Source organism: Callorhinchus milii, unplaced genomic scaffold (assembly GCF_018977255.1).
Source record: "Callorhinchus milii isolate IMCB2004 unplaced genomic scaffold, IMCB_Cmil_1.0 Scaffold1, whole genome shotgun sequence".
Classification (NCBI taxonomy): domain Eukaryota; kingdom Metazoa; phylum Chordata; class Chondrichthyes; order Chimaeriformes; family Callorhinchidae; genus Callorhinchus; species Callorhinchus milii.
In genome coordinates this window covers 114,949,951-114,972,341 of record NW_024704742.1, presented here as the reverse complement: position 1 = coordinate 114,972,341, position 22,391 = coordinate 114,949,951, and the positions used below count along the sequence as shown (strand labels likewise).

General features: G+C 47.4%; 2 protein-coding genes across 8 annotated transcripts in view; one reads left to right on the top strand and one right to left on the bottom strand.

Annotated features, from left to right (window-relative positions):
- The window catches only part of dhfr (dihydrofolate reductase), a 28,220-nt gene extending 12,605 nt beyond the window's left edge, over positions 1–15,615 (bottom strand). Inside the window, exons 1-4 of one of the 4 annotated variants that reach the window (XM_007899770.2) lie at positions 15,557–15,615; positions 14,593–14,642; positions 11,728–11,833; positions 6,771–6,897 (exon numbers count right to left, since the gene is read on the bottom strand). In XM_007899770.2, coding sequence (XP_007897961.1) covers positions 6,771–6,897; positions 11,728–11,833; positions 14,593–14,617 — 258 coding nt within the window. In that variant the 5' untranslated portion in view covers positions 14,618–14,642; positions 15,557–15,615. Of the gene's footprint in view, positions 1–6,770; positions 6,898–11,727; positions 11,834–14,592; positions 14,643–14,851; positions 14,933–15,000; positions 15,087–15,316; positions 15,502–15,556 lie in introns of those variants that run through there. The other 3 variants (XM_007899767.2, XM_007899768.2, XM_007899769.2) reach the window with 3 other exon arrangements.
- A 2,583-nt stretch (positions 15,616–18,198) lies between these two features.
- The window catches only part of msh3 (mutS homolog 3 (E. coli)), a 122,287-nt gene continuing 118,094 nt past the window's right edge, over positions 18,199–22,391 (top strand). For 2 of the 4 annotated variants that reach the window (XM_007899765.2, XM_007899766.2), the window contains exon 1: positions 21,671–21,863. The gene's annotated coding sequence lies outside the window, so the exon portion shown is untranslated. Of the gene's footprint in view, positions 18,334–19,525; positions 19,662–21,670; positions 21,864–22,391 lie in introns of those variants that run through there. The other 2 variants (XM_042334566.1, XM_007899764.2) reach the window with 2 other exon arrangements.

The window sequence follows — 22,391 nt, the reverse complement described above, 5'->3', positions numbered from 1 at the left end:
GGCTCTCCCACCAATGGTGGGGCGGGTGGATCGGGGGACGTGGAGCAGGCCAGAGCCGGCTGAGCGGAGGGAACGGGCGGGTTGGTAGGGGGTTAGGAGGTCGCAGAAGTAGGGTGGGGCCATGGAGGCTTTGTATGTGAGGACCAGGATCTTGAACTGGATCCTCTGAAGAATAGGGAGCCAATGGGGTTGGCCGAGAGTGGGGGAGATGGGGTCGTGGAGTTTGGTGCAGGAGAAGACATGGGCTGCAGAGTTCTGGATTATCTGCAGCCTGTGGAGGGAGGAGTTGAAGCGCTTTGAGATGGCCTCCTGACATGAAAGGCGCTATATTAAATGTATGGATTATTATCATCGAAATTGGACACGTGTTTGAGATATTGTCTATAACCAAGTACAGGAAGAAACTCAAAGCCCACTTTATAAAACTAAACCCCAGACTGTGCGGGAATAGTTCAGTGGCAATTTCAGTCAATAGCTGCTTCCTTTCAATGTTTAATAGGATTGACAACAAAACCAATTGTGTGCGACAATGAAGCTTTGAAGTCTCGTGTTAAATAAAAGCCACAACTTGGAAAAACAAACAGCAGCCACAGCTGGCGTTGTCCATTTATTTGCTTTCATTTTAATTTATTTTAATCATAAAACAATTCTGCCAATTTTCTCCCCTCCCTTCCTATTAAGGGTTTCACATCTTTTTCTTTTCACTGGGAATACGGTTCTATCGTTAACCCTCCAAAAGCTTGCCCAGTGGACACTCTTCAAGCATTTTGACCTTTGACTGGAATATTAGCCAGTTATTAGACCTTCTGAGTATCTCCGCTGAGCCTGAGATCACTCAATGTCCAAACCTGTGTGCCCTTCCAGCTGGAATCACTGGAAATAGATCAGATGTGCTGGAACCATGTCTCATTTCCCCTTCCCTAACGCAGGGGGACTGAGGAAAGTTTAACACTAAATACTATGCTAAGTGATTTCACTTGTACAGCTTGCATTGATATGCTCAATTCTGCCCTCACCCTACATCCATAGATGTACACAACACACACACAGCATCTAATGGAGCTCTCTGGCTAGTGATCGGGGCAGGTGCATGAACCTGACTGAGTTCTCCCTCTCTAACCCAGTGAGTCTAAATCTGATTTCTGCCCTAGCCAAGATTGGCTAATTCAATGCAGGAACCAGATATTTAAGGCTTTGTTCTGTACTGGGTAATGCCTTTACCCTCAAACAATGAACATTCAACGGTACTCTGGACTCCAGGCTGGGGGGGGGGGGGGTTGGGGAATGAAAAAAAAGCAAAATTAGCCAGGTTTCCCAGCTCGCTTACTTGCAGTCCCTCTACCTTAAAAATAAACCTTACACTTGATATAGTCCTTTCCTGTCAGGAGGACATCCCAAAGCACTTCACAGAGTATACAGTAAAGTGGAGTGACTGTGTGTTTTGTGGGCATTGCCCCTCTTTAAATTGCACCAACAGAAGACTTTCGTCTTTGACCGGTCACTTTCTAGATCAGCGACATACTATGCCACTACCCTGGTGTGAAGGATGCACTATATAAATGCAACTTGTGGTTGTGATTCCAACCCACTAGAGAAGGAAATGCATGAGGACAGGATTGGTCTTGATTAAACTAGGGCTAAAACAAAATAAACACTGGAGTTCACTACCATCCATTGAAGTGTTAAACTGAGGTCCTCTCTGTCTGTTCAGGTGGGCTTTAAAGATCCTGTGACACGATTCAACAAGAAAAGGGGTTCTCTCCTGATGTCCTGGCCAACAATCTTCCGGATAAATTGGTCATTCACCTCATGGCTGTTCGTATAATAATAATCCTTGCATTCAATATATCACATCACCTTATCACCTTGCAGGCCACCGAAACCCTCATACACGCATTCATTACATCGAGGCTCGACTATGCAGACTCCTTGCTTGTCGGCCTCCCCAACAACTCCCTCCACAGGCTGCAGGTCATCCAGAATTCGGCAGACCGTGTCCTCTCCCGCACCAGGCTCCGTGACCCTATCACCCCTATCATGCCCGACTCCACTGGCTTCCCATCACTCAGAGGATACAGTTCACGATCCTGGTCCTCACCTTCAAAGCTCTCCATGGCCTTGTTCCCCTCTACCTCTGCAACCTTCTAACCCATTACCATTCTGCCCGCACCCTCCGCTCAGCGGGCCTGCTTCACGTCCCCCGCCTTGCTAGCCCCACCATTAGCAGGTGGGCCTTCTGCCACTCTGCCCCTACCTTCTGGAAATCCATCCCACAGTCCCTCTGCATCACCCACTCCCTTGCCTCCTTCAAGACCATTTCAAGACCCTTCTCTTCAACCGTATTTTCGATCACCCTGCTTCCCCCCTGTCCTCCACCTTCCCCAGTCCTAACCCCCAGGTCGGATCCGAAACACTGACTGTCCAGTGCCTTGGGATGTCCTCCTGATGTGAAAAGGGGCTGTACAAATGTAATTTTGCTGTTGTTGTTTAAGCACAATATTATAACTTAAAATAGTGTCAGCCTGGCTAGCTCAGTTGGTAGCACTCTCACATCTGAGTCAGAACGTCTCGTCTTTGAACTGACAGCCTAGGATGACACCGTAATACAGCGAGCACTCTGAAATGACGGAGGTACCATCCAGATGAGACGTTACACCAAGGTCCCATCTGTGCCTGTTCTGGTGTATATTAAATTGCACTACTCAAAAGGAGAAGAGAGTCTCTCCTGGTGTTCTGGCCAATAATCTCCCAAATAAAACAGATCATTCACTTCATGGCTGTTTGTGGGACATTGTTGTGTACAATTTGGCTGCCGCGTTTGCCCACAAATATACGGTCAATTCACTTTAGTGTGTTCTGTGAAGCGCTTTGGGACGTCCTCCCGACGTGAAAAGCGCTATATCAAATGCAAAGATTATTATTATTATTATCATTCACTTCTTGGCTGTTTGTGGGACATTGTTGTGTACAATTTGGCTGCCGCGTTCCCAGGCAGTGCAGGTTTGCCCCAAAATGTGCCACGAGCAACATGCTGCATTAATGTGGCCAGCTTGATAATTTTAGTGGATGGAAATTTAAATTTGGCTGGAAACAGCAATGAAAGCTGCAAGTGACTTCATCTCTTCTCAAGGGCTCCTTTCAACCCCTGATGCAGCAAAAAGATAAAAGGAGAGCAACTACAGAGGCACAGCAAGATGCCGCACAAACACAAGATAAAAGTACACTTCTAGGATAATCACATTTATTCTCCTCTTATTGTAGGTCAGATTAAAATAAGATAGATCAGCTAGTATTGCATAGCATTTTACAGGGTTTAATATTCACAAAAACATCTGGACGTGGATTACATTTTTAAATAAAAAAGTGGTCCACAGGCTTTTCACTATTTCCATGTGGTGCGAAATGTAATCTGTACAACATTCAGCATTCAATAACAATTTGCATTTATATAGCACCCTTCACGCAGGGGAGTGTCCCAGAGCTCCTGAGAGTGGCGGAGTACGACACTGAGCCAGGGGAGGGCAAAGTGACTGTAGAAACGATCAAAGAGGAAGGTCTTGAGGCGCGATCTGAAGATGGGAAAGGAGGGAGCCAGGCAGAGGGATAGAGGAAGAGTATTCCAGAGTTTCGGGAGAATAGTGGCTGAAAGTGTTCCACTGATGATGAAACAGAGGGCATGAGGGACAAGCAGGAGGAGGGAGCCAGCCGAGCAGAGGTAGTGGATTGAGAGTAAGAAGGTCAAGGAGGTAGGTAGGTACCAGGGCATGAAGGGATTTGAAGATTGTGAGGATCTTGAAATCAACTTGAATACAGTGTATTCGTAAGCAAATGCGGCAGCCAAATAGCCATGCAGCAAATGACCAATTTATCTGGAGCACCGCTAGCCAGGATACTGGGAGAAACTCCCTTCTCTTTCCAAACACTGTAATGGGATCTTAAACGCCGACTTGAACAGACATATCTCAACCAAAGGATGGCAATCCTGACAATGCAATACACCTCCATTACTGTACTGGAACGTCAGCCTTGAATGTGATTTCAAAGTCCAGACGTGGTGTTTGAGCCCATTTAAAAGGACACCATCAATTTCATCCAAATGAATATTTGGAAAACATTTTGTGTTTCGTTGTCAAGAGAAAAGCACTGCAAAGAGTCACGATTAATAATACAGCGCTGCACTTGAATGTCAGTCTAGATTATGAGCTTGTCAAGGTCTTAACCCACCACCTTCTAACTCAGAGCTGAGAGTGCTACCAATTGAGCCAGACTTAAGTTTAATAAGAGCAAAAACTGTGGCCTTTGGTAATGTGAAATAAGACCCCATATTGATTGATTTAGCTCTTTTAGTTGCACATCTAACCGCTGTAGTTTTCAAGCATATTTCTGTTTTTATTTTAGGGATATGTTGCCAGGTGGGAACTCATTTTACTTACAAGTGCACATCAAGCACTCAATATTCTGCAATTCCTATCGCAAATTCTGTTGAAGAGAACAATTCTAACTTTATTAAGAGTGAGCTCAAGCACTGCTCAAGGTTTGCTGGCTGTGAAAAACATTTAAGCCAATTTAAATTGGGTGTTAATGGCTCACATAATGCACAGCATATTAAACACCTGGGAGGGTGACTGCCCAATGGAAGGCATCAAAGAGGCTCGCCAAAGCAGACAGGGGATCAGAAGCAGCCGGAGAAAAATTAAAAACCTTTCATCTTTTAAAGGCGCTGTTGCAGACATCACTTCAGTTCTCCATAAAAGCCTGGATGGGTAATTGCTAACCAGGCAAACGGCTGAATAAAAGTATTTTCAGGACTGCATGTTTCATTGTAAAGCAACACCTTTTGTTTCACATAAAGGATCATTTACAAACAGGGATCTTGGCCACTGAATGCAGAGGAGGCGACATACAATGCTCACAGAGCTTGTCTCAGAAAAACAGCAAACATGACCTCAGAAAAGGCCACTTGGCTCATACGGTGCTTTTTCCTTCCACAATCCACTTGTAATGCCCCCGGATTTGAACTCTACATAACCCCCATTTGAATTCATTTTTGCAATCTCCACTCCCCAAATGGTAATAATCCTTGCATTTACTATTGAAACTTCTCAATGTGTTTCACACGTAATTTCTGTTGACTGGGTATTTGTAGGCGTCCGCAACAGCCAGTTTGCACATAGCAAACTCCCACAAGCAGTCGTGAAGCGATGACCAATTTTATATGGAGGATTGTTGGCAAGGACACCGGAGAAACTTGCTTCTCTTGTTGGATTAGGTCATGGGATCTTTAGATTCTCCTGAACAGGCGGACAGAACCTCAGTTTAAAATCTCACCCGAAAGACAGAAATTCTAACAATACAGCACTCTTCCACTGGAGTGTCAGTCTAGACTATGAGCTCAAAGTCCTTACATCATCCTTGCATTTGATATAGCGTCTTATCACGTCTTCAAGTGGAGCCAGTGAAGAACATCCAAGATCTGCTCCTTCTGGACAAGATACTAAACTAAGGCACATCTGCATGTTCAGATGGGAATTATGGGTGGAAATTGCAATATAATAATAATCTTTGGATTTTATAAATTCAACAACTTGCATTTATATAGCGCGGAGTCTGACAATGAGCCAAGGGGAGAGGGAGGTGATCATAAGCACGATCAAAAAAGTCTTTAGGCGGGATTTGAAGGGAGGGGGCAAGGCAGAGGGATTGAGGGAGAGAGTTTCAGAGTTTTGGCTGAAGGCACAGCCACCGATGGTGGAACGGAGAGCACAAAATTAAATGCAATCATTGATCATCAGATCTTTGAGATGCCTCAAAGCACATCACAATTAATGTAATGTGTAGTGATCGTTCCCACAACAAATTCCACCTGGGTCGAGATTTTACACAGCATTTTCGCCCACAAACATATTCACTTTACAGGAAGCGCTTTCTGTGAAGCACTTTCAGATGTCTCAAAGATGCAATAAGGTGCTAAATCAAATGCAAGGATTATTATTTCAGAACAACTAGAATGTCAAATTCTTAATTTTGAAGTAGGTGTTCTGTAAATTTCACAGTTTTACAAAGATTGATCAGGGGGCCTGAGCTGGGGGGAGGTGGTCATAAGCAGCACCAAATAACTAGTAAGGATTATTATTATTTTATTATTATTATTGGCTTTCAGGTGGTCGGTTTTTAAGCACCAGATGCTGGTCGGTCAGTGCTGGGTATACCCCACCTTGTATAGCATGGACCAGTTTCCCTGGGCTACAAGTAAATCCAAACTCAAGTGGGGTGTACCCTAATGGGGTCACCCTGAATAAGGAAAATTTAAAAACATGTTTGCAGTTATCTTTGAGTATGATTATAAGCGTTCTAAGACGCTATCCCTGGAGTCCTGTAGCTCAGTGGTTAGAGCACTCGCTTTGCTAGCGAGAGACCTGGGTTCGATTCCCAGCAGGGTGAAACCTTGGGCAAGTTTCCTTACTCCACACACCTGATAATAATCCCTCCAAAACAAAACAATAATAAATTGGTCATTTCAATCCACGACTGTTTGTGGGACACTGCTGTGCGCAATCGGCTGCTGCGTTTCACCCACAAATACACAGTCAATTCACATTATAGTATATTCTGTGAAGCGCTTTGAGATGTCTAGAAGACGTGAAAAACGCTATATCAAATGCAAGGATTATTATTATTATTATCCAGAGTGAGGGGCACTATATATATGCAAGTTGTTGTTGATTAGGATTGTGAATCACAAAGGCCTCAGAAAGTTACCCCCTCAGTACCTTATAGAGAGCGCTGCCGCCAATGATCCACACGAGATCCACTTTGTCCCGCAGCTCTGGGGAGTCTAGAGTAGTCAGTGCCGAGGCCAGGTCATGAGCCAGGTAATGGGCTCCTTTAGGAGTTTCCCTGAAAGACGAGCAGGAAGTGAAGAGTGAGTGAACATGCAAATCACAGCTAATACTGTTCTGAAAAATTTAGATGCGTTTAAATTAGACACGGTGCTTGCTTCACGAGTCTTCACCAGTTTTAAAGGATTGAAATTGATAAGATTCAATAAATATCGTCTGTAAATTCACTACATTTTGAGAGATTTCAGAGGCTAACATAACGCTATGATTTAAAGGAAAGGGACATACCCAGAAAGTGCTGACAAGTCAGTTTAATCTCAGTTATACAATTTATGTTTATATAGCGTCTTTCACTTTGAGGGGATGTCCCAAAGCCCTTCAGTGCTGGATGAGCTAGGGGTGGGAGCCAAGGTGGGGGTGGAGAGGGGGAAAGATGACCGAAAACGTGGACAGACAGGTATGTTTTAATACAGTTGTAGGGAAATCTTCAGAAAATTATTTTCAGTCATTGAATGAACACTGAGGAAAACATAACTCTTAAATCGCCACCTTGAATTCAACAACAACAACAACTTGGATTTATAGAGCGCCCTCCACGCCGGACGGCGTCTCAGAGCGCTTCACAGTAACGGATCCCGGGACCGAGCCAGGGGGAGGGGGAGGATGGTGACCAAAGTCGCAGTTCAGGGGAAGGAGGTCACATTTAACTAAACTACTGGTCCTTTCCAGACATAATGTCAGCTGAATGACAGCAAGATTGAGGCCCTCCTGATTGGCTCGAGCCAACGCCTCCGCACCTCAGGCACTGGCAGCATCAGCATCCAGCGTTCCACACCTCACCAATCCAGTTAGGAACCTGGGCGTTTTGTTCGACCCTCAACTGTCTTTTCTCCCCCATATTCGTGCCATGACCTGTTATGCCTTCACCCACCTCCGCAGCATTACCTGACTCTGCCACTGCCTCACCCCTCAGGCCGCCAAAATCCTCATACATGCATTCGTCATCTCAAGGCTCGACTACTGAAACTCCTCGTCGGCTTTCCCAAATCTTCCCTGCACAAGCTGCAGATCATCCAGAACTCTGCAGCTCGTGTCCTCTCCCGCACCAGGCTCCCCATCCCTCAGAGGATAGAATTCAAAATCCTCCTCCTCACTTTCAAGGCCCTCCACGGCCTTGCCCAGTCCTACATCTCTGACCTGCTAACCTCCGATCAACCTGTCCACGCCCTCCAGCCTGCTCCAGGTCTCCCCAGCCGGGCTTTCAGCCTCTCTGCCCTCACTCTTTGGAACTCCATCCCTCAATCCCTTTGCTTCCTCTCTTGCCTCCTTCAAGGCATGACTCAAGACCCTCCTTTTTGACCGTGCCTTCAGCCGCCATCCTACCCCCTCTGCCCTCCCTCATCCCAACCCTGCACCCCCACGCTCAGGTCCTGATCCCCGACTATTCAGCGCCTTGGGACGTCCTCCCGACGTGAAAGGCGCTTTACAAATGTAATTTTATTGCTGTTGATAAGTAACATGAGTCATACAAAATGCTTAGACTTGTAGATGGATTTTTACAAGAATCTATTAGGGAGAAATTCCACCTGCGTCAAGTTGGTCTATATTTATTTAGTATTTTAAGTGGGTCTGAATTCAACATTTTGCCAAATTGTGGATGCTCTAAAACGCTACATTAATAATAATAATCCTTGTATTTGATATAGCGTGCAATATTTCTGATAGATGTACTTTAAGTTACGAGTAAAGGTTACAGAAGGTTACAGATTTTCTTTCTTTGAAAAGAGGAGATTTTGATTTGACTTGTCAAATTTTCAAGAGAGTTGTCAAAATTGACTCAGCAAATTGCTCCATAAAGTGAAGGATTCAAAATCCATGAGACGAAGGAGATATGAGGACATTGCAATAAGGGAAGTTGGGAGGAATGTTTTCAGCTACAGAGTAATGGACTTGTGGAACATGTTACTAGCAAGAGCCGTTGAAGCAAATGGTAGAGTTAATTCAAGAGAGAATTAGAATGAGTTGCTCCAGAGGAAGAAGGAATTGAAGGGTATGGTGAGAAGGCTGATAAGTAGAGTTGATCTGTCAAAAACTGTCAGACATGTTGGACCCAATGACCTTCTCCATTCTGAAATTCTTATGCTTCCAAGACGTATAAAATGGGAGGAGAGGAGCAAGGAAAAGGGGGAATGTGTGCAAGCTTGGAAGAACAATCGCCACCTTAAAAACATTCCATCAAACCACAACCTCCAGCAACGTACAGAATATACCAAACGCTAACCGATAGCATACAAGGTTACAGAGCAACTTTTACATTGGGAACCGATGCTACACTTTGAGACCATCTCCCACGCTTCCTGGCAGGAAGTGTTGCCATTGAAGACCAGCTTATTAATTTAAACATGGCTTCCCACATTCAACCAGGAAACTTAAAATACATGACATTTAAAGAGCATCCACGCGACTAAAGCCACGAGTTCCCATTCGTTGAAAGATATACCAAGCGAGATTTCTTGTTTGATTCCAATTATAGTCTCTTGCCGCAGGTCTCAAAGACCCCCTACTGATGTACACAAAGGGCACCCTGCCTGCTGCTATTTCAATTCCATTCGGAAATAGCATTGCTGGCTCTAGTGAAGGCTCACATTCCAGAGTATGAATCACATTAGAAAACATAGCAAGAGGTTTGCTTTCGCCCGATTCTCCGGGAGCCTCTCAACCAGGAACATCTGCTAAATTACTTGTATTTATTCAATCACTTTTATGTCCCAAAACCTGTACTAACCCACCACCATCGGTATCACAGATCCAAACTGTCTCTCTACACAACAATGACCTTTCCATTTCCTCAGGTAAGAGGACTTGGGTGTAGATAGTATTCACTCGCCGAAACACTGCGGTCGGTCAGTGTGAAACTGTTACTGTCAAAACTACCAATTACAAGAATAAAAACGATTTACATGGAAGAACGTTTTATAAAAGAACATCTCAAAGCCCTTGGTAAATGTTATGGACACCAAGCAGGAAATAGAAGACATTTAAAGATTTTGACCAAAGACACACTTAGTCAAAGAGGTTTTTGATGACCGGGAGAGAACAGGCGAGGTGAAGTGGGTTGGGCAGAGTTCCAGGTGCCGTGCATGGTGGTTGAATGCTCAGACTCTGATGGTGGAGCAAAGACAGTGGTGAGCAATCAACAGACCTGAGTTGCAAGAGTGGAACACAAGCAGCAAGAGACTGGACGGTGAGGTGGGCAGGACCGAGGGTGGAATACATGGATCTTGAATTTGATTCCTCTGCGGTACTGGGACACCACCAACCTGGACTGGATTAATGGCTGTGAGGAGCGTGGTGGGGGAGAGAGGTGGGCAGAGATTTCTGGCTTAGTTAAGCTTCTGGAGCTGGGAAAAGCATTGAAGAGAGAATCCGAAAGATCTATCCTGTTAATAATAGAAAAGTACACATTGAAAGCATTTGGCTTCCAAGTCAAAATGGGTCTTCTAACCTCAAACGTACATTTGAAATAATGAATTTAGTTATGGACAAACTACATTGAAACAAATCTTGTGTGGAAGTGTATTCAGAGATCGATTCTAGGGCTTTGGGCTGCTTGTTACAAGATGTTGGTAACAGCCCTGCACTTGCTTAGTTGTGGGTTCAAGCCCTACATCGGGACATTGAACTCAACAGTTTAAAATGATACCCCGGTGCAGTGCCTGGGGAATGCTGCATTGTTGAAGGTGCAGCCTTAGGATGAGGTACTAAACTGAGCATCTCTCTGTCTGTTCAGGTGGATGTTAATGATCCCATGGCACGACTCAAAAGAGAAGAGTCCTGGCCAACAATCCCCAGATAAAACTGGTCATTCACCTCATGGCTGTTTTAGACCACCTCTATGCCTAAATTGGCTGTTGCATTTGCCTATAAAATGCACTCTTTATAGTATATCCTGTGAAAAGCTTACAGAGGTCTTCCTGACGTGAAAGGCACAATAATAATATTATTAAGGGAACAGAAACAAGCCATTTAGCCCAACTAGACCAAGCTGGTGTTTATACTCCATGTGAGCCCCCATCCCTCCTATTGCCATCTCCCATTCCTCTCGATTTCTTTCTCCTTCATGTAAGGATCGGGTTTCTTCTGAAACAAAAACAGAAGTCGCTGGGAACACTCAGCAGGTCAGGCAGCATGTATGGAGAAAGGAAAGTGAGTCAACGTTTCGGGTCCACGACCCTTCGTCAGAAGTGATATCAGTAATGACCTGAAGTCGGCTATTTTAGAGTAAGAACCAGGAGGTAAGCAGGTGAGCTGTTTGCAACGGGCAGTGAACGATGTCTACACTACAACAAGATTATAACCAAATCAGAACTATAAAGAGTCAAGTTAAAACAGCGCTGCACTGTAGAGAGGAGTTGGTAGTTCAGATCACATGCTAAGCATATTGAGTGGTTAAATAATAATAATCCTTGCATTTGATATAGCGCTTTTCACATCTTCTAGACGTCTCAAAGCGCTTCACAGAATATGCTGTAAAGTGAATTGACTGTATATTTGTGGGCGAAACGCAGCAGCCAATTGCGCACAGCAGTGTCCCACAAGCAGTCGTGGATTGAAAATGACCAATTTATTATTGTTTTTGTTTTTTGGAGGGATTATTATTAGGCGTGTGGAGTAAGGAAACTTGCCTGAGGTTTCGCCCTGAACTGCCTGGAATTGAACCCAGGTGTCTCGCTTGCAAGGCGAGTGCTCTAACCACTGACCTACAGGACTCCATACTACAGATTACGAGAGGTCTTCTCCATTTATCAGTTTCAGGGTCACTAACAATAGGAATATAGTATTAACATTGGTTGGTGAGTGTCTGACAAATAATCGATAGATTACTTACTTGAGCTCTCTGCTGAGCACAATATTTATTCGGTCTTTCAGAGGTCGGTTCTTCTCAGGAATTGAGAACCAGGTTCTTCTTCCCATGACAACTACATTGATCTTCCCTGTCAGCAGAATAAACACAACATGTGATACAATAATTAACAACACAAAAAAAAAAGAGACCCAAGCCATTGTTTCCAGCCAGATCACACTGTAGCACCTGCCACTTTATTGATCCACTGGCTTATCTTCTACCTCATGCTAATAATAATAATCCTTGCATTTGATATAGCGCCTTATCACGCCGTCCAGATTTCTCAAAGCGCTTCACAGAATATATTGTAAAGTGGATTGACTGTATTTTGTGTCCAAAATATGGCAGCCAATTGCCAACAGCAGTATTCCATAAAGTTGTGGATTGAGTGACCAACATTTTTTATAAAAAGAGAGGGATTATTACCTCCGGAAAACAATTCAACAATCAACTAACAGCCAGTTTCCTACTCACTGCTAGGTAAACGGAGGCGTGAGCAGTAAGGAAATTTGCCTAAGGTTTCATCCTGCCCAGGAATTAAACCTGGGTCCTCTCGCTTGCCAGGCAATCGCGATAAAAACACTACGCAATAGGACACCATGCTATGACTTCTCCCACCTCTTTGAAAAAAAACTCAAAGGTATATGGCAGCAATTATGTAATGCTTTCCTCCTGATTACACCATGTAATTGTAAATTGCTGTTGATCAGGGTTATTATTAATAATAATATTTGCATTTGATAGAGCACATTTCAAATCAAGAGGACATCTCAAAGCACTTCACAAGATTTACTTCACTATACGTGTAGTATATTTTGTAGGTGAACGCAGGAGCCAATGTATGCACAACAATGTCCCACCAACAGACATAAAGTGACCAATTTTAAATGGAGTATCGTTGGCCAGGACACCTGGAGAAACTCCCTTCGCTTTTTGACTTGTGCTATGGGAACTATAACAACCACATGAATAGGCAGACAGGTCCTTGATTTAAAGTCTCCTCTAAAGGACAGCGCCTCTGATAATGCAACCTCCCCCAGCACAGCAGTGCAATGTTAGCTTAGAAGTTGTTTGAATTGTGTCCTGGCTCAAGGCTTGAATCTACAACCTTCCAACTCAAGAGGTGAGAGTGCTACCATCTGAGCCAGGCTGACTGAAGTTTAAATCCTTCATTTTAGCAACAATATCCCGTCTTCTTACTTTCCAGTCAGAGCCTGGGTCAGAACCCCAGGAGACAATAAGAGGCAGAAAATATACAGTCAATTCACTTTGCAGTATATTCTGTGAAGTGCTTTGGGACGTCCTCCCGACGTGAAAAACGCTATATCAAATGCAAGGATTATTATTTATTATTAAAATGGGAATAACAATTTTTACAGAAAGTCACCATAACATTGGACAAAAGGTACATAAAGCACAACAGTGACACATAGTGGTGAAAGGGTGTAACTGCACAATGTTCCAAAAAGACTGCTCTTGAATTAAAAAAAGCTAACAACAGAATTACATTTGTATAGCGCCTTTCACGTCAGGAGGACGTCCCAAAGCGCTGAACAATCAGTGTTTCGGACCTGAGCTAGCGGTCGGGATTGGGGAGGGTGCAGGGCAAGGGGGGGGAAGGAGTGATCGAAGCCACGGTCAAAGAGGAGGGTTTTGAGATGGGTCTTGAAGGAGGCAAGGGAGGCGGTGAGGCGGAGAGACTGTGGGATGGAGTTCCAGAGATGGGGGCAGAGTGGCTGAAGACTCATCCGTCAATGGTGGGGTGGGCGAGGCGGGGGACATGAAGCAGGTGAGAGCCCGCTGAGTGGAGGGAGCGGGCCAATTGGTAGGGGGTTAGGAGGTCGCAGAGGTAGGGGACAGCAAGGCAATGGAGGGCTTTGAAGATGATGACTAGGATCTTGAACTGCATCCTCTGTGTGATGGGAAATCAGTGGAGTTGGGCTAGGATGAGGGCAATAGGCTCACGGAGCCTGCTGTGGGTGAGGACACAAGTTCTGGATGATCTGCAGCTTATGGAGAAGGAGTTAGGGTGGCCAACAAGCAGAGAGCTTGCATCGTCTAGCCTGGATGTTATCAATGTGTGTATGAGGGACCTGGTGGCCTGCGGTGTGACAGTGGCAGAGCCGGGCAATGTTGCAGAGGTGGCGAGTCATGGCACAGAAGTGGGCAGAAAGGATAGTTGAGGGTTAAACAAGGTTCCGGACTGGCTTAGTAAAGTGGAGTGTGCAACCATGGGTGGTGATGCTGTCAGTGCCTGAGCTGACGGGAAGCAGTCAGCAGGGCCTCGGTCTTGTTGACGTTTAACTGTAGAAAGTCAACTCTCATCCAGGACGTGATGTCTGACAGACATTCTGTCAGCACAGCAGTGATCCTGGAGTCAAGGGTGGAGGCAGAGAGATAGTTGGGTGTCATCCACACACATGTGGAAATTGACCCCATGTCTGCGGATGATGTCATCAAGAGGGATCATGAGAAGGGGACCACAGACAGAGCCCTGAGGAACACCGCACAAGATGGTGAGGGGGCTGGAGGAGAAACCGTTTGTGGAGATGAAGTGGAGATAGTGTGAGAGGTAGGATCTGAACTATTTAGGACAGAATGGACAGAACTATGAGGTTGAGGTAAGAGGAGGAGGTGGAACAAAACACCCAGGCAATAAATTGAGATTACCCCTCCCCCCAGTCCATGCTCAACTGAGACTATATGCTTCAGGGACTCTAATCTAGTTTGAATTTGCTGCCTAAGCAGTTGTTACACAGAATGCACTTTGTACCTCAGTACAAATATTGTCATTAACAACTTGGTGTTACAGTGTTGAATACAACTGATTTAACCTGCTGCCATTACCTTCTGTTGATGGTGTAGAGGTCATCCTTTGGAAATGTTTGAATTCTTTGCTAAAATGTAAAAGATAAAATAATGAAATGAAAAATAAATTACCAGCAAAAACTCTCGAGGCCTTTACACTGCATGCTGTGCAAAATCAAGATCCTCACACTTGTGTGTACAAATCTCTCCAGGCACCTCCCTATATCTCCAACCTGCTTCCACCTCTCACTCCCACACGCCTGCTTCGTTTTAGGCAGCTCTGGCGTCCTGCACGTACCTAGTCCCTCCGCTCTATCATCGGTGGACACGCTTTCAGCCACTACACCTAGAAACTGTGGAAGTCTCTTCCCCAATCCCTCCGCCTTTGCCTCCTCCTTCCTCCCTCGTCTTTTAAGTCACATCGAAAAGACCACGTCTACGGGTCACCTCTGCCCTCTCCCCAGCTCGGCGTGGAGCTCTGCGCTCCGAGCGCTACCCCGCGCGTCAGGCGCCATATAAATGCAAGCTGTTGTTGTGCAGGACGTTCAATGACTGAACGAACCAGTCTGGACTGGCTAAGGTTGAGTCAACATTGTACACAGTCCAGAGGACACCAGCTCTGCCGGGAGTTGATTTTACAGACCAGCCCCGGAGAGGTGCAAAAAAAAAAGCGATGTATGTCAAACCCCCGATATACCCTGTGACCAGAGGGCCAGTGGGGGGGGGAGTCTGGTACAGCTCAGACAGACGAGCGCCACTTTACTTCAGCCTTTTCGGATGCCAGGGCAGGTTTCCGTCTTTGCCGATCCCCATATTGGGGCAAACAGCGACGATCGAGTTTAACATTCGGGGCATTTTATCAGTGATCCCGGAGTCCCAGATCCCGGAGTCCCTGATCCCGGAGTCCAGCGGCTGCTGCTCTGTGCAGCGCGGGAACCTCTTGGCGGGAAATAAAGCGCTCCAAAATGACGTCACACAACCACACTCTTAAAGGGGAACTCACCACAGCCCCAAACGTACCGACCGCGCGCGCGCGCGTGTGTGTGTTGGTGCTCTTCGCAATTCAGCCGAATCTCTCTTTATAACGCGCTCGTTGGATCCAATATTTATTTATGCGCGTAATTTATTTGCATTTCTATCGTTGCATAATCATAGAACCAGAGGAGGCCATTCCGACCATTGTGCCTATGCTGATTGGATGAGAGAGCTGTCTATCTGTTTAGTCCCACTCCCTCCCTGAGGTTTCCTTGGCAGATTTTTTTTGTCCTTTTAAAAGCTGCTGCTTCTCCTTGGTAGAGAATTCCACATCCTAATAATCCACTGTGTAAAAATAATGATCCGAACCGTTTTTTTTTGGCTAATGATTTGAATGGCCCGGACTCGTCTCCAGGGCAGAAGATTTGGGTTCAAGTCCTATGTCGGGACTTGAATTCACACAGTCTAAGACAACACTCCAATGCAGTGTTGAGTGTGCGTTGCATCGTCTGAGGTGCCGTCCTTTGGATGAGATGTTAGACCGAGGTTAGTCCCTTGTGGAGTCCTGTAGCTCAGTGGTTAGAGCACTTACCTCACAAGCGAGAGACCTGGGTTTGATTCCTGGCAGTGCAAAATCTTGGGCAAGTTAATTTACTCCACACGCCTGATAATAATCCCTCAAGAACAAAAAAAACCTAATAAATTGGTCACTTCAATCCACGACTGTTTGTGGGACACTGCTGTGCACAATTGGCTGCCGTGTTTCACCCACAAATATACAGTTAATTCACTTCACAGTGTATTCTGTGAAGCGCTTTGAGACGTCCTCCCGATGTGAAAAGCGCTATATCAAATGCAAGGATTATTATTATTATTATTATCTAGAAAAGGTTCCGTTTACCTATTCAGGTGAACGTTAAAGATTTCATGGCACTATTCGATAAGGGAATTTCTCCCAGTGTCATGAACAACAAATCCCCCAAATAAAATTGGCCACTCACTCCATGACTGTTTATGGTACATGGCTGTGCTCAATTATTCTGGTGCATTTGCCTACAATACAGTTATTGCATTTCAAAGTAAATCCTGTGAAGCACTTTGAGATGCTATAACAAATGGAAGTATTATAATAATAAATTTATGCCCTTTAGTTATTCAAAGACCGGATGGAAGCAGCTTTTCCCGATTTACTGTAGCAAAACCCCAAAATAATTTCCTGCGTGTCTATTCCACTCCATCTCTGTGAAGCACTTCAAGACATTATCCAACAACAACTTGCATTTACATTGTACCCTTCACATTGGAGCACTTAAAGGTTTTCGACAAAATATAAATGTTGTTAGTGGCAGATTCTTTTAAGTACCCTGTTCCAGTGAAACAGCCCATTTCTCTCATCCATTATTTGCATTCTTGTAGCTGTTGAACCTAAAGATAACAAGATATGAATTGACTGGAAATGTTAGTGACAGGCGGGGGATTAGGAAGATAGGAACAGGATTAGGCCATTCAGCCCTTTGAGCCTGTTCTGCCATTTAATTAGATCACGGCTGAGCGCCGGAAGAAATTGAATTCGGTTGGAGTGACGAGACCGTGAAGGGATTTAAAGGTCAGGTTGAGGATTTTAAGTTGGTTCGGTGGGTCACTGGGTGTCAGTGGAGGCCAAACTGTGAGTGACACACGTGCAGAGGTACGTGCGAGACACAGTCCAGGTTACAGCATTCAGAATGATTTGGAGCTCGTGAAGGGTGGACCTCTGGCGGAGCGCATCGGGAGAGGTCAATTCTTGAGACGACGAAGACGATGCCGATGACGAAGACGATGAGATTATAATCCTCGCGTTTGACGGTGCGCCTTTTACCGCGTCGCCGACGCGTCTCCAAGCCCCAGACTACCGGACCACCGTAGAGTGGAGTGACTGCGCATTCCGGCGGACAGAAAGGACGAGCGGGTCACCCGTCTCGGGACCGCGGGGTTCGGTTTGCGAGTTGCAGCGGGTGCGATGGGGACGCGCTTTAAGAGGTGGAGTCCTGTAGCTCAGTGGTTAGAGCACTCGCTTTGCAAGTGAGAGACCTGAGTTCAATTCCAGGCAGAGGGCGAAACCTTGGGCAAGTTTCCTTACTCCACACACCTAATAATAATCCCTCCCAAACCAACAACAATAATAAATTGGTCATATTTAATCTACGACTGTTTGTGGGACATTGCTGTGCGCAATTGGCTGCCGCGTTCGCCCACAAATATACGGTCAATTCACTTTACAGTGTGTTCTGTGAAGCGCTTTGGACGACGTGAAAAGCGCTATATCAAATGCAAGGATTATTATTATTATTATTATTATGGGCGGTGTCGCTTTAAGAGATTGACACCGGGCGGAGGGGGCGGGGGCGGGGCGAGGGGGCGGGGCGAGAGGGGGCGGGGGCGAGGGGGCGGGGCGAGGGGGCGGGGCGGAGGGGGCGGGGGGAGAGGGGCGGGGCGAGGGGTAGGGGGCGGGGCGAGGGGGCGGGACGAGGGGGCGGGGCGAGGGCGAGGGGGCGGGACGAGGGGGCGGGGCGGGGGAGAGGGGGCGGGGGAGGGGGCGGGGCGAGGGCGAGGGGGCGGGGCGGGGGAGAGGGGCGGGCGAGGGGTAGGGGGCGGGGCGAGGGGTAGGGGGCGGGGCTTGGGCTGCGGCGTGACGTCAGCCGGGACTCCACGATGTCCCGGAGCGGCGGCGGCTCGAGCGGCCCCGGGGCTGTGCTCAGCGAGTTTTTCCAGCCTCTGGCCGGCGCGGTGCAGGGCCCCGGTGCACACAGACCGGCAGCACAGCAGGTCAGCGGCCGCGGGCTTCCCTGCCGGGGCGGCGGCGGCGGCGGCACAGGGGGTCATTGCATGTGCTCTCAGCACCGCGGCTGCGGGCGGTTCGGTTCGGGTTCTGCTCCGCACTGGACGCTGTGCACCGTATGTCGATCTGTGCACTGTCACAGAGAGATGCGCTGTCAGAGGGGGAGAGCCTCACACACACACACACACACACACACACAGAGGGAGCCACGTGCTTTCTCGGAAGAGGAAATGGTCGCTCAGTGATGATTCTGCCCCGTGTTGTGTTTCTGCCGGTGACCCACTTCCTGCTTTTTGCTGTTTCTACTTATAAAGCATTTTGTTTTCAAAGCAGCCGAACTGCCCTGTCCTGCCCCCTGCCCCGCCCCCTGCCCTCTGCCCCCTGCCCTCTGCCCCCTGCCCCCTGCCCTCTGCCCCCTGCCCTCTGCCCCCTGCCCTCTGCCCCCTGCCCCCTCCCCTGCCCTGCCCCCTCCCCTGCCCTGCCCCCTGCCCTCCCCTCTGCCCTGCCCCCTGCCCTCCCCCCTGCCCTCCCCTCTGCCCTCCCCTCTGCCCTGCCCCCTGCCCTGCCCCCTCCCCTGCCCTGCCCCCTGCCCTCCCCTCTGCCCTCCCCTCTGCCCTGCCCCCTGCCCTGCCCCCTCCCCTGCCCTGCCCCCTGCCCTCCCCTCTGCCCTGCCCCTCTGCCCTGCCCCCTGCCCTGCCCCCTGCCCTGCCCTCTGCCCTGCCCTCTGCCCTGCCCCCTGCCCTGCCCCCTGCCCTGCCCTGCCCCCTGCCCTCCCCTCTGCCCTGCCCCCTGCCCTGCCCCCTGCCCTCCCCCCTGCCCTGCCCTCTGCCCTCCCCTCTGCCCTGCCCCCTGCCCTGCCCCCTGCCCTGCCCCCTGCCCTGCCCCCTGCCCTGCCCTCTGCCCTGCCCCCTCCCCTGCCCTGCCCCCTGCCCTGCCCTCTGCCCTGCCCCCTGCCCTGCCCCCTGCCCTGCCCCCTGCCCTCCCCCCTGCCCTGCCCCCTGTCCTGCCCTCTGCCCTGCCCTGCCCCCTGCCCTGCCCTGCCCTCTGCCCTGCCCTGCCCCCTGCCCTGCCCCCTGCCCTGCCCTGTCCTGCCCTGCCCTGTCCTGTCCTGATACAGTCTCAGCAAATCTGCATTTCTCCAGCAGGGATCACTGATTAGGAATCTGCAGCAAGTTGGGGGGGCAATTGCAGAAATGCTAAGAGAAACTGGTACCTTTGTCTGAGATCAGATAACCCAACACAGACCAGGGATTAAACGTGGGATCCTTTCAATCTTCATGGGTCAGGTTCACATTGTGTAACATAATCCTCAATGGTAACTGCACAACCTTTTTTCTAGCCTCTCGTAATTCTTTTTGTGATCCTTTTAAATGAATGATCTCTCGTCGCTGATTTGCTCTCCAGTGGAAATGATTTGTTGAAATGACTATTTCCTCTATTCTTAACCTTCATGATCTTAAAGAGCTCTGTCAGACATCCCTTGGCCTTCTTAGCTGTGCAACTTGATGTTTCTAGCAGCAGAAGAATTTACGGCTTATAATAATAATGTTCTTTCCATTTGAAGTGCTCTGAGACGTCTCAAAGATGTGTTAAGACACTATATCAAATGCAAGAATTATTATTATTTATACATAGCGCCTTTCACATCGGGAGGATGTGCAAACGCTTCACAGGATATACTGTAAAGTGCAGTTTTGTTGGTGAATTTTTGTATGAATCTCACAGTAGCATAATTGCTTGTCTTGTGCATATTTGGATCCAATAGATGGAGCCAAGGAATAAAAAGGCAATTTGAGAAAACTAAATAATCGCATGGTATAACTGACCCCTCTTTTGGGTTATGTTTATTGCTGTTGATTTCTGTGATATCTTACATGGTGTGTGGTTCACTAGTGTGGTTTCTGACAGTAAAAGATGCTGCATTTCATAAAGTTGCTCAGTAGAGCATTCTTCTTGCTCACCATCTGTCTCTCAATGGTGGAGCTCACATACTGCGAATACGAGTGCAGGTTTAAACAGTTGCTCTTATTTGAACCATTTGTTGTGTAATGTGTAAGAATGGGTGCAATGTTGATCTTTGCGAAGAGCATAAAAATAATCAACCATTGGTTTGACTTGGCTGCATAAGTGCATTATATATGACACACTTTGTCATCACCAAAGTGGTCGTGGTGCATCTTACCACTCTAAATCAGTGGTGATGTAGGCTACATGGATCACCCTATTATGAAGCAAACGTTGAGGACTTGTCTACACCTTCAAGTCTTAGCAAAGAGCCAGACAGACTGTTAAATCCACAACAGCAACTTGCATTTATATAGCGCCTCTCGTGCAGGGTAGCATCCCAGAGCACTTGACAGTGGCGGAGCACGACTCCGAGCTGAGGGGGGGAGGGGGAGGTGACCGTAGGCACGGTCGAATAGGAAAGTCTTCAGGCGTGACCTGAAAATGGAGAAGGAAGGGGCAAGGCGGAGGTATAGATAAAGAGAGTTCCAGAGTTTCAGGGCATAGTGGCTGAAAGTGGGCCACTGATGGTGGATTGGAAGGCATGAGGGATGTGCAGAGGCTGGAGCCAGTCGAGCGGAGGCTGCGGGTTGTGGGTTGGGGGTAAGCAGGTCGGAAAGGTAGACAGTGCTTCGGACTCCTGTGCGACTGCTTGGTGATGTCAATCATTTCTTCTTGGATCCAGTTCAGTCCCAGAGAGATATCGCTAATATACCCGATGTTGCCTTGGAAATTGGGTCAGGTTTCAGGAGACTGAAATTGTGCAGTTACAGTCTGTTTAATAATAGCAATAATAATAATTAATAATCCTTGCATTTGATATAGTGCCTTATCTAGTCGCTCAGATGCCTCAAAACGCTTCACAGAATATACTTTTAAGTGGATTGAGTGTATATTTTGTTGGCAAAATGATTGCCAATGTTGGCCACTTTGCTTCTGGAGAGGTGAGTATGTCAGCAGAGCTGCTTGCGCCTGCGTGACAAAATGTTGCAGTTGTTGCATTTAAAAATTTGACGTTGTGATCAAATTGAAGTTGTCAGCCTGTCTCAGTTGGTAGCATGCTTGCCTTTGAGCCAGACAGTTGGGACTTGGAACCCATTTAGTTTTGTCTAACGCTCCAATGTCGTGCTGGAGGAGTGCTGTGTTGTCGGAAGTACTGTCCTCAGAATGAGACGTTAAACCGAAACCCATCTTCATGTCAAAATCCACGCAGTCACACCACTTTTCTGAGCGCTTTGAAATGTCGCAATGAAGTGAAAGGCACTATACCAAATGCAAGGATGATTATTATTATAAAATTACAGTTTGAAAGGTTGGTGTGGACGGAACAACGGCAGAAGGTCTGGGTTGATTGGCTTCCTGGTTGTGATAAATAAAAACTCCTGTCGTGCAGGCACCGAACTCTGAGAGGAAAAAGCGAGCAGTAGTGGAACAGGATGAGCTCAAAAATAAACGGAGGAAGTCGGCAAGGCAAGGAAAGGTTGCAGATGAGGCGTTCAAGGCAAGAGCTGTGGTGAGTACACGTGATTCCTAAACACAGTCTTGGTGCTGGCTGGTAACGGCAAAAGGAAAGCTTAGAAATGGCGCATGATGGTTGGTGTAAATCTATTTATTATCTCATCTACCATATAACAGAAAGTTACATTTGTATTAGCCTTTCAAGTCGGGAGGACGTCCCAAGTCGCTGGACAGTCAGGCACTTGGATTGGAGCTGGGGGTCGGGATCGGGGAAGGTGGAGGGCAGGGAGGGTAAGAGGGTGATTGAAGGCATGGTCGAAGAGGAGGGTTTGAGACGTGCCTTGAAGGAGGCAAGCGAGGGATTGAGGCAAAGGGAATGTGGAATTTTTTTTAGGGCAGGGGCAGAAAGGCTAAAGGCCTGACCGCCGAAGGTGGGGCGGTCCGGGCTGGGGACATGGACAAGGCCAGTGGCTGCTGAGCAGAGGGAGTGGACGGGTTGATATTGGGTTAGCAGGCCAGAGAGGTAGGGAAGGCCAAGGCCGTGGAGGGCCTTGAAGGCCAGGACGAGGATTTTGAACTCTAT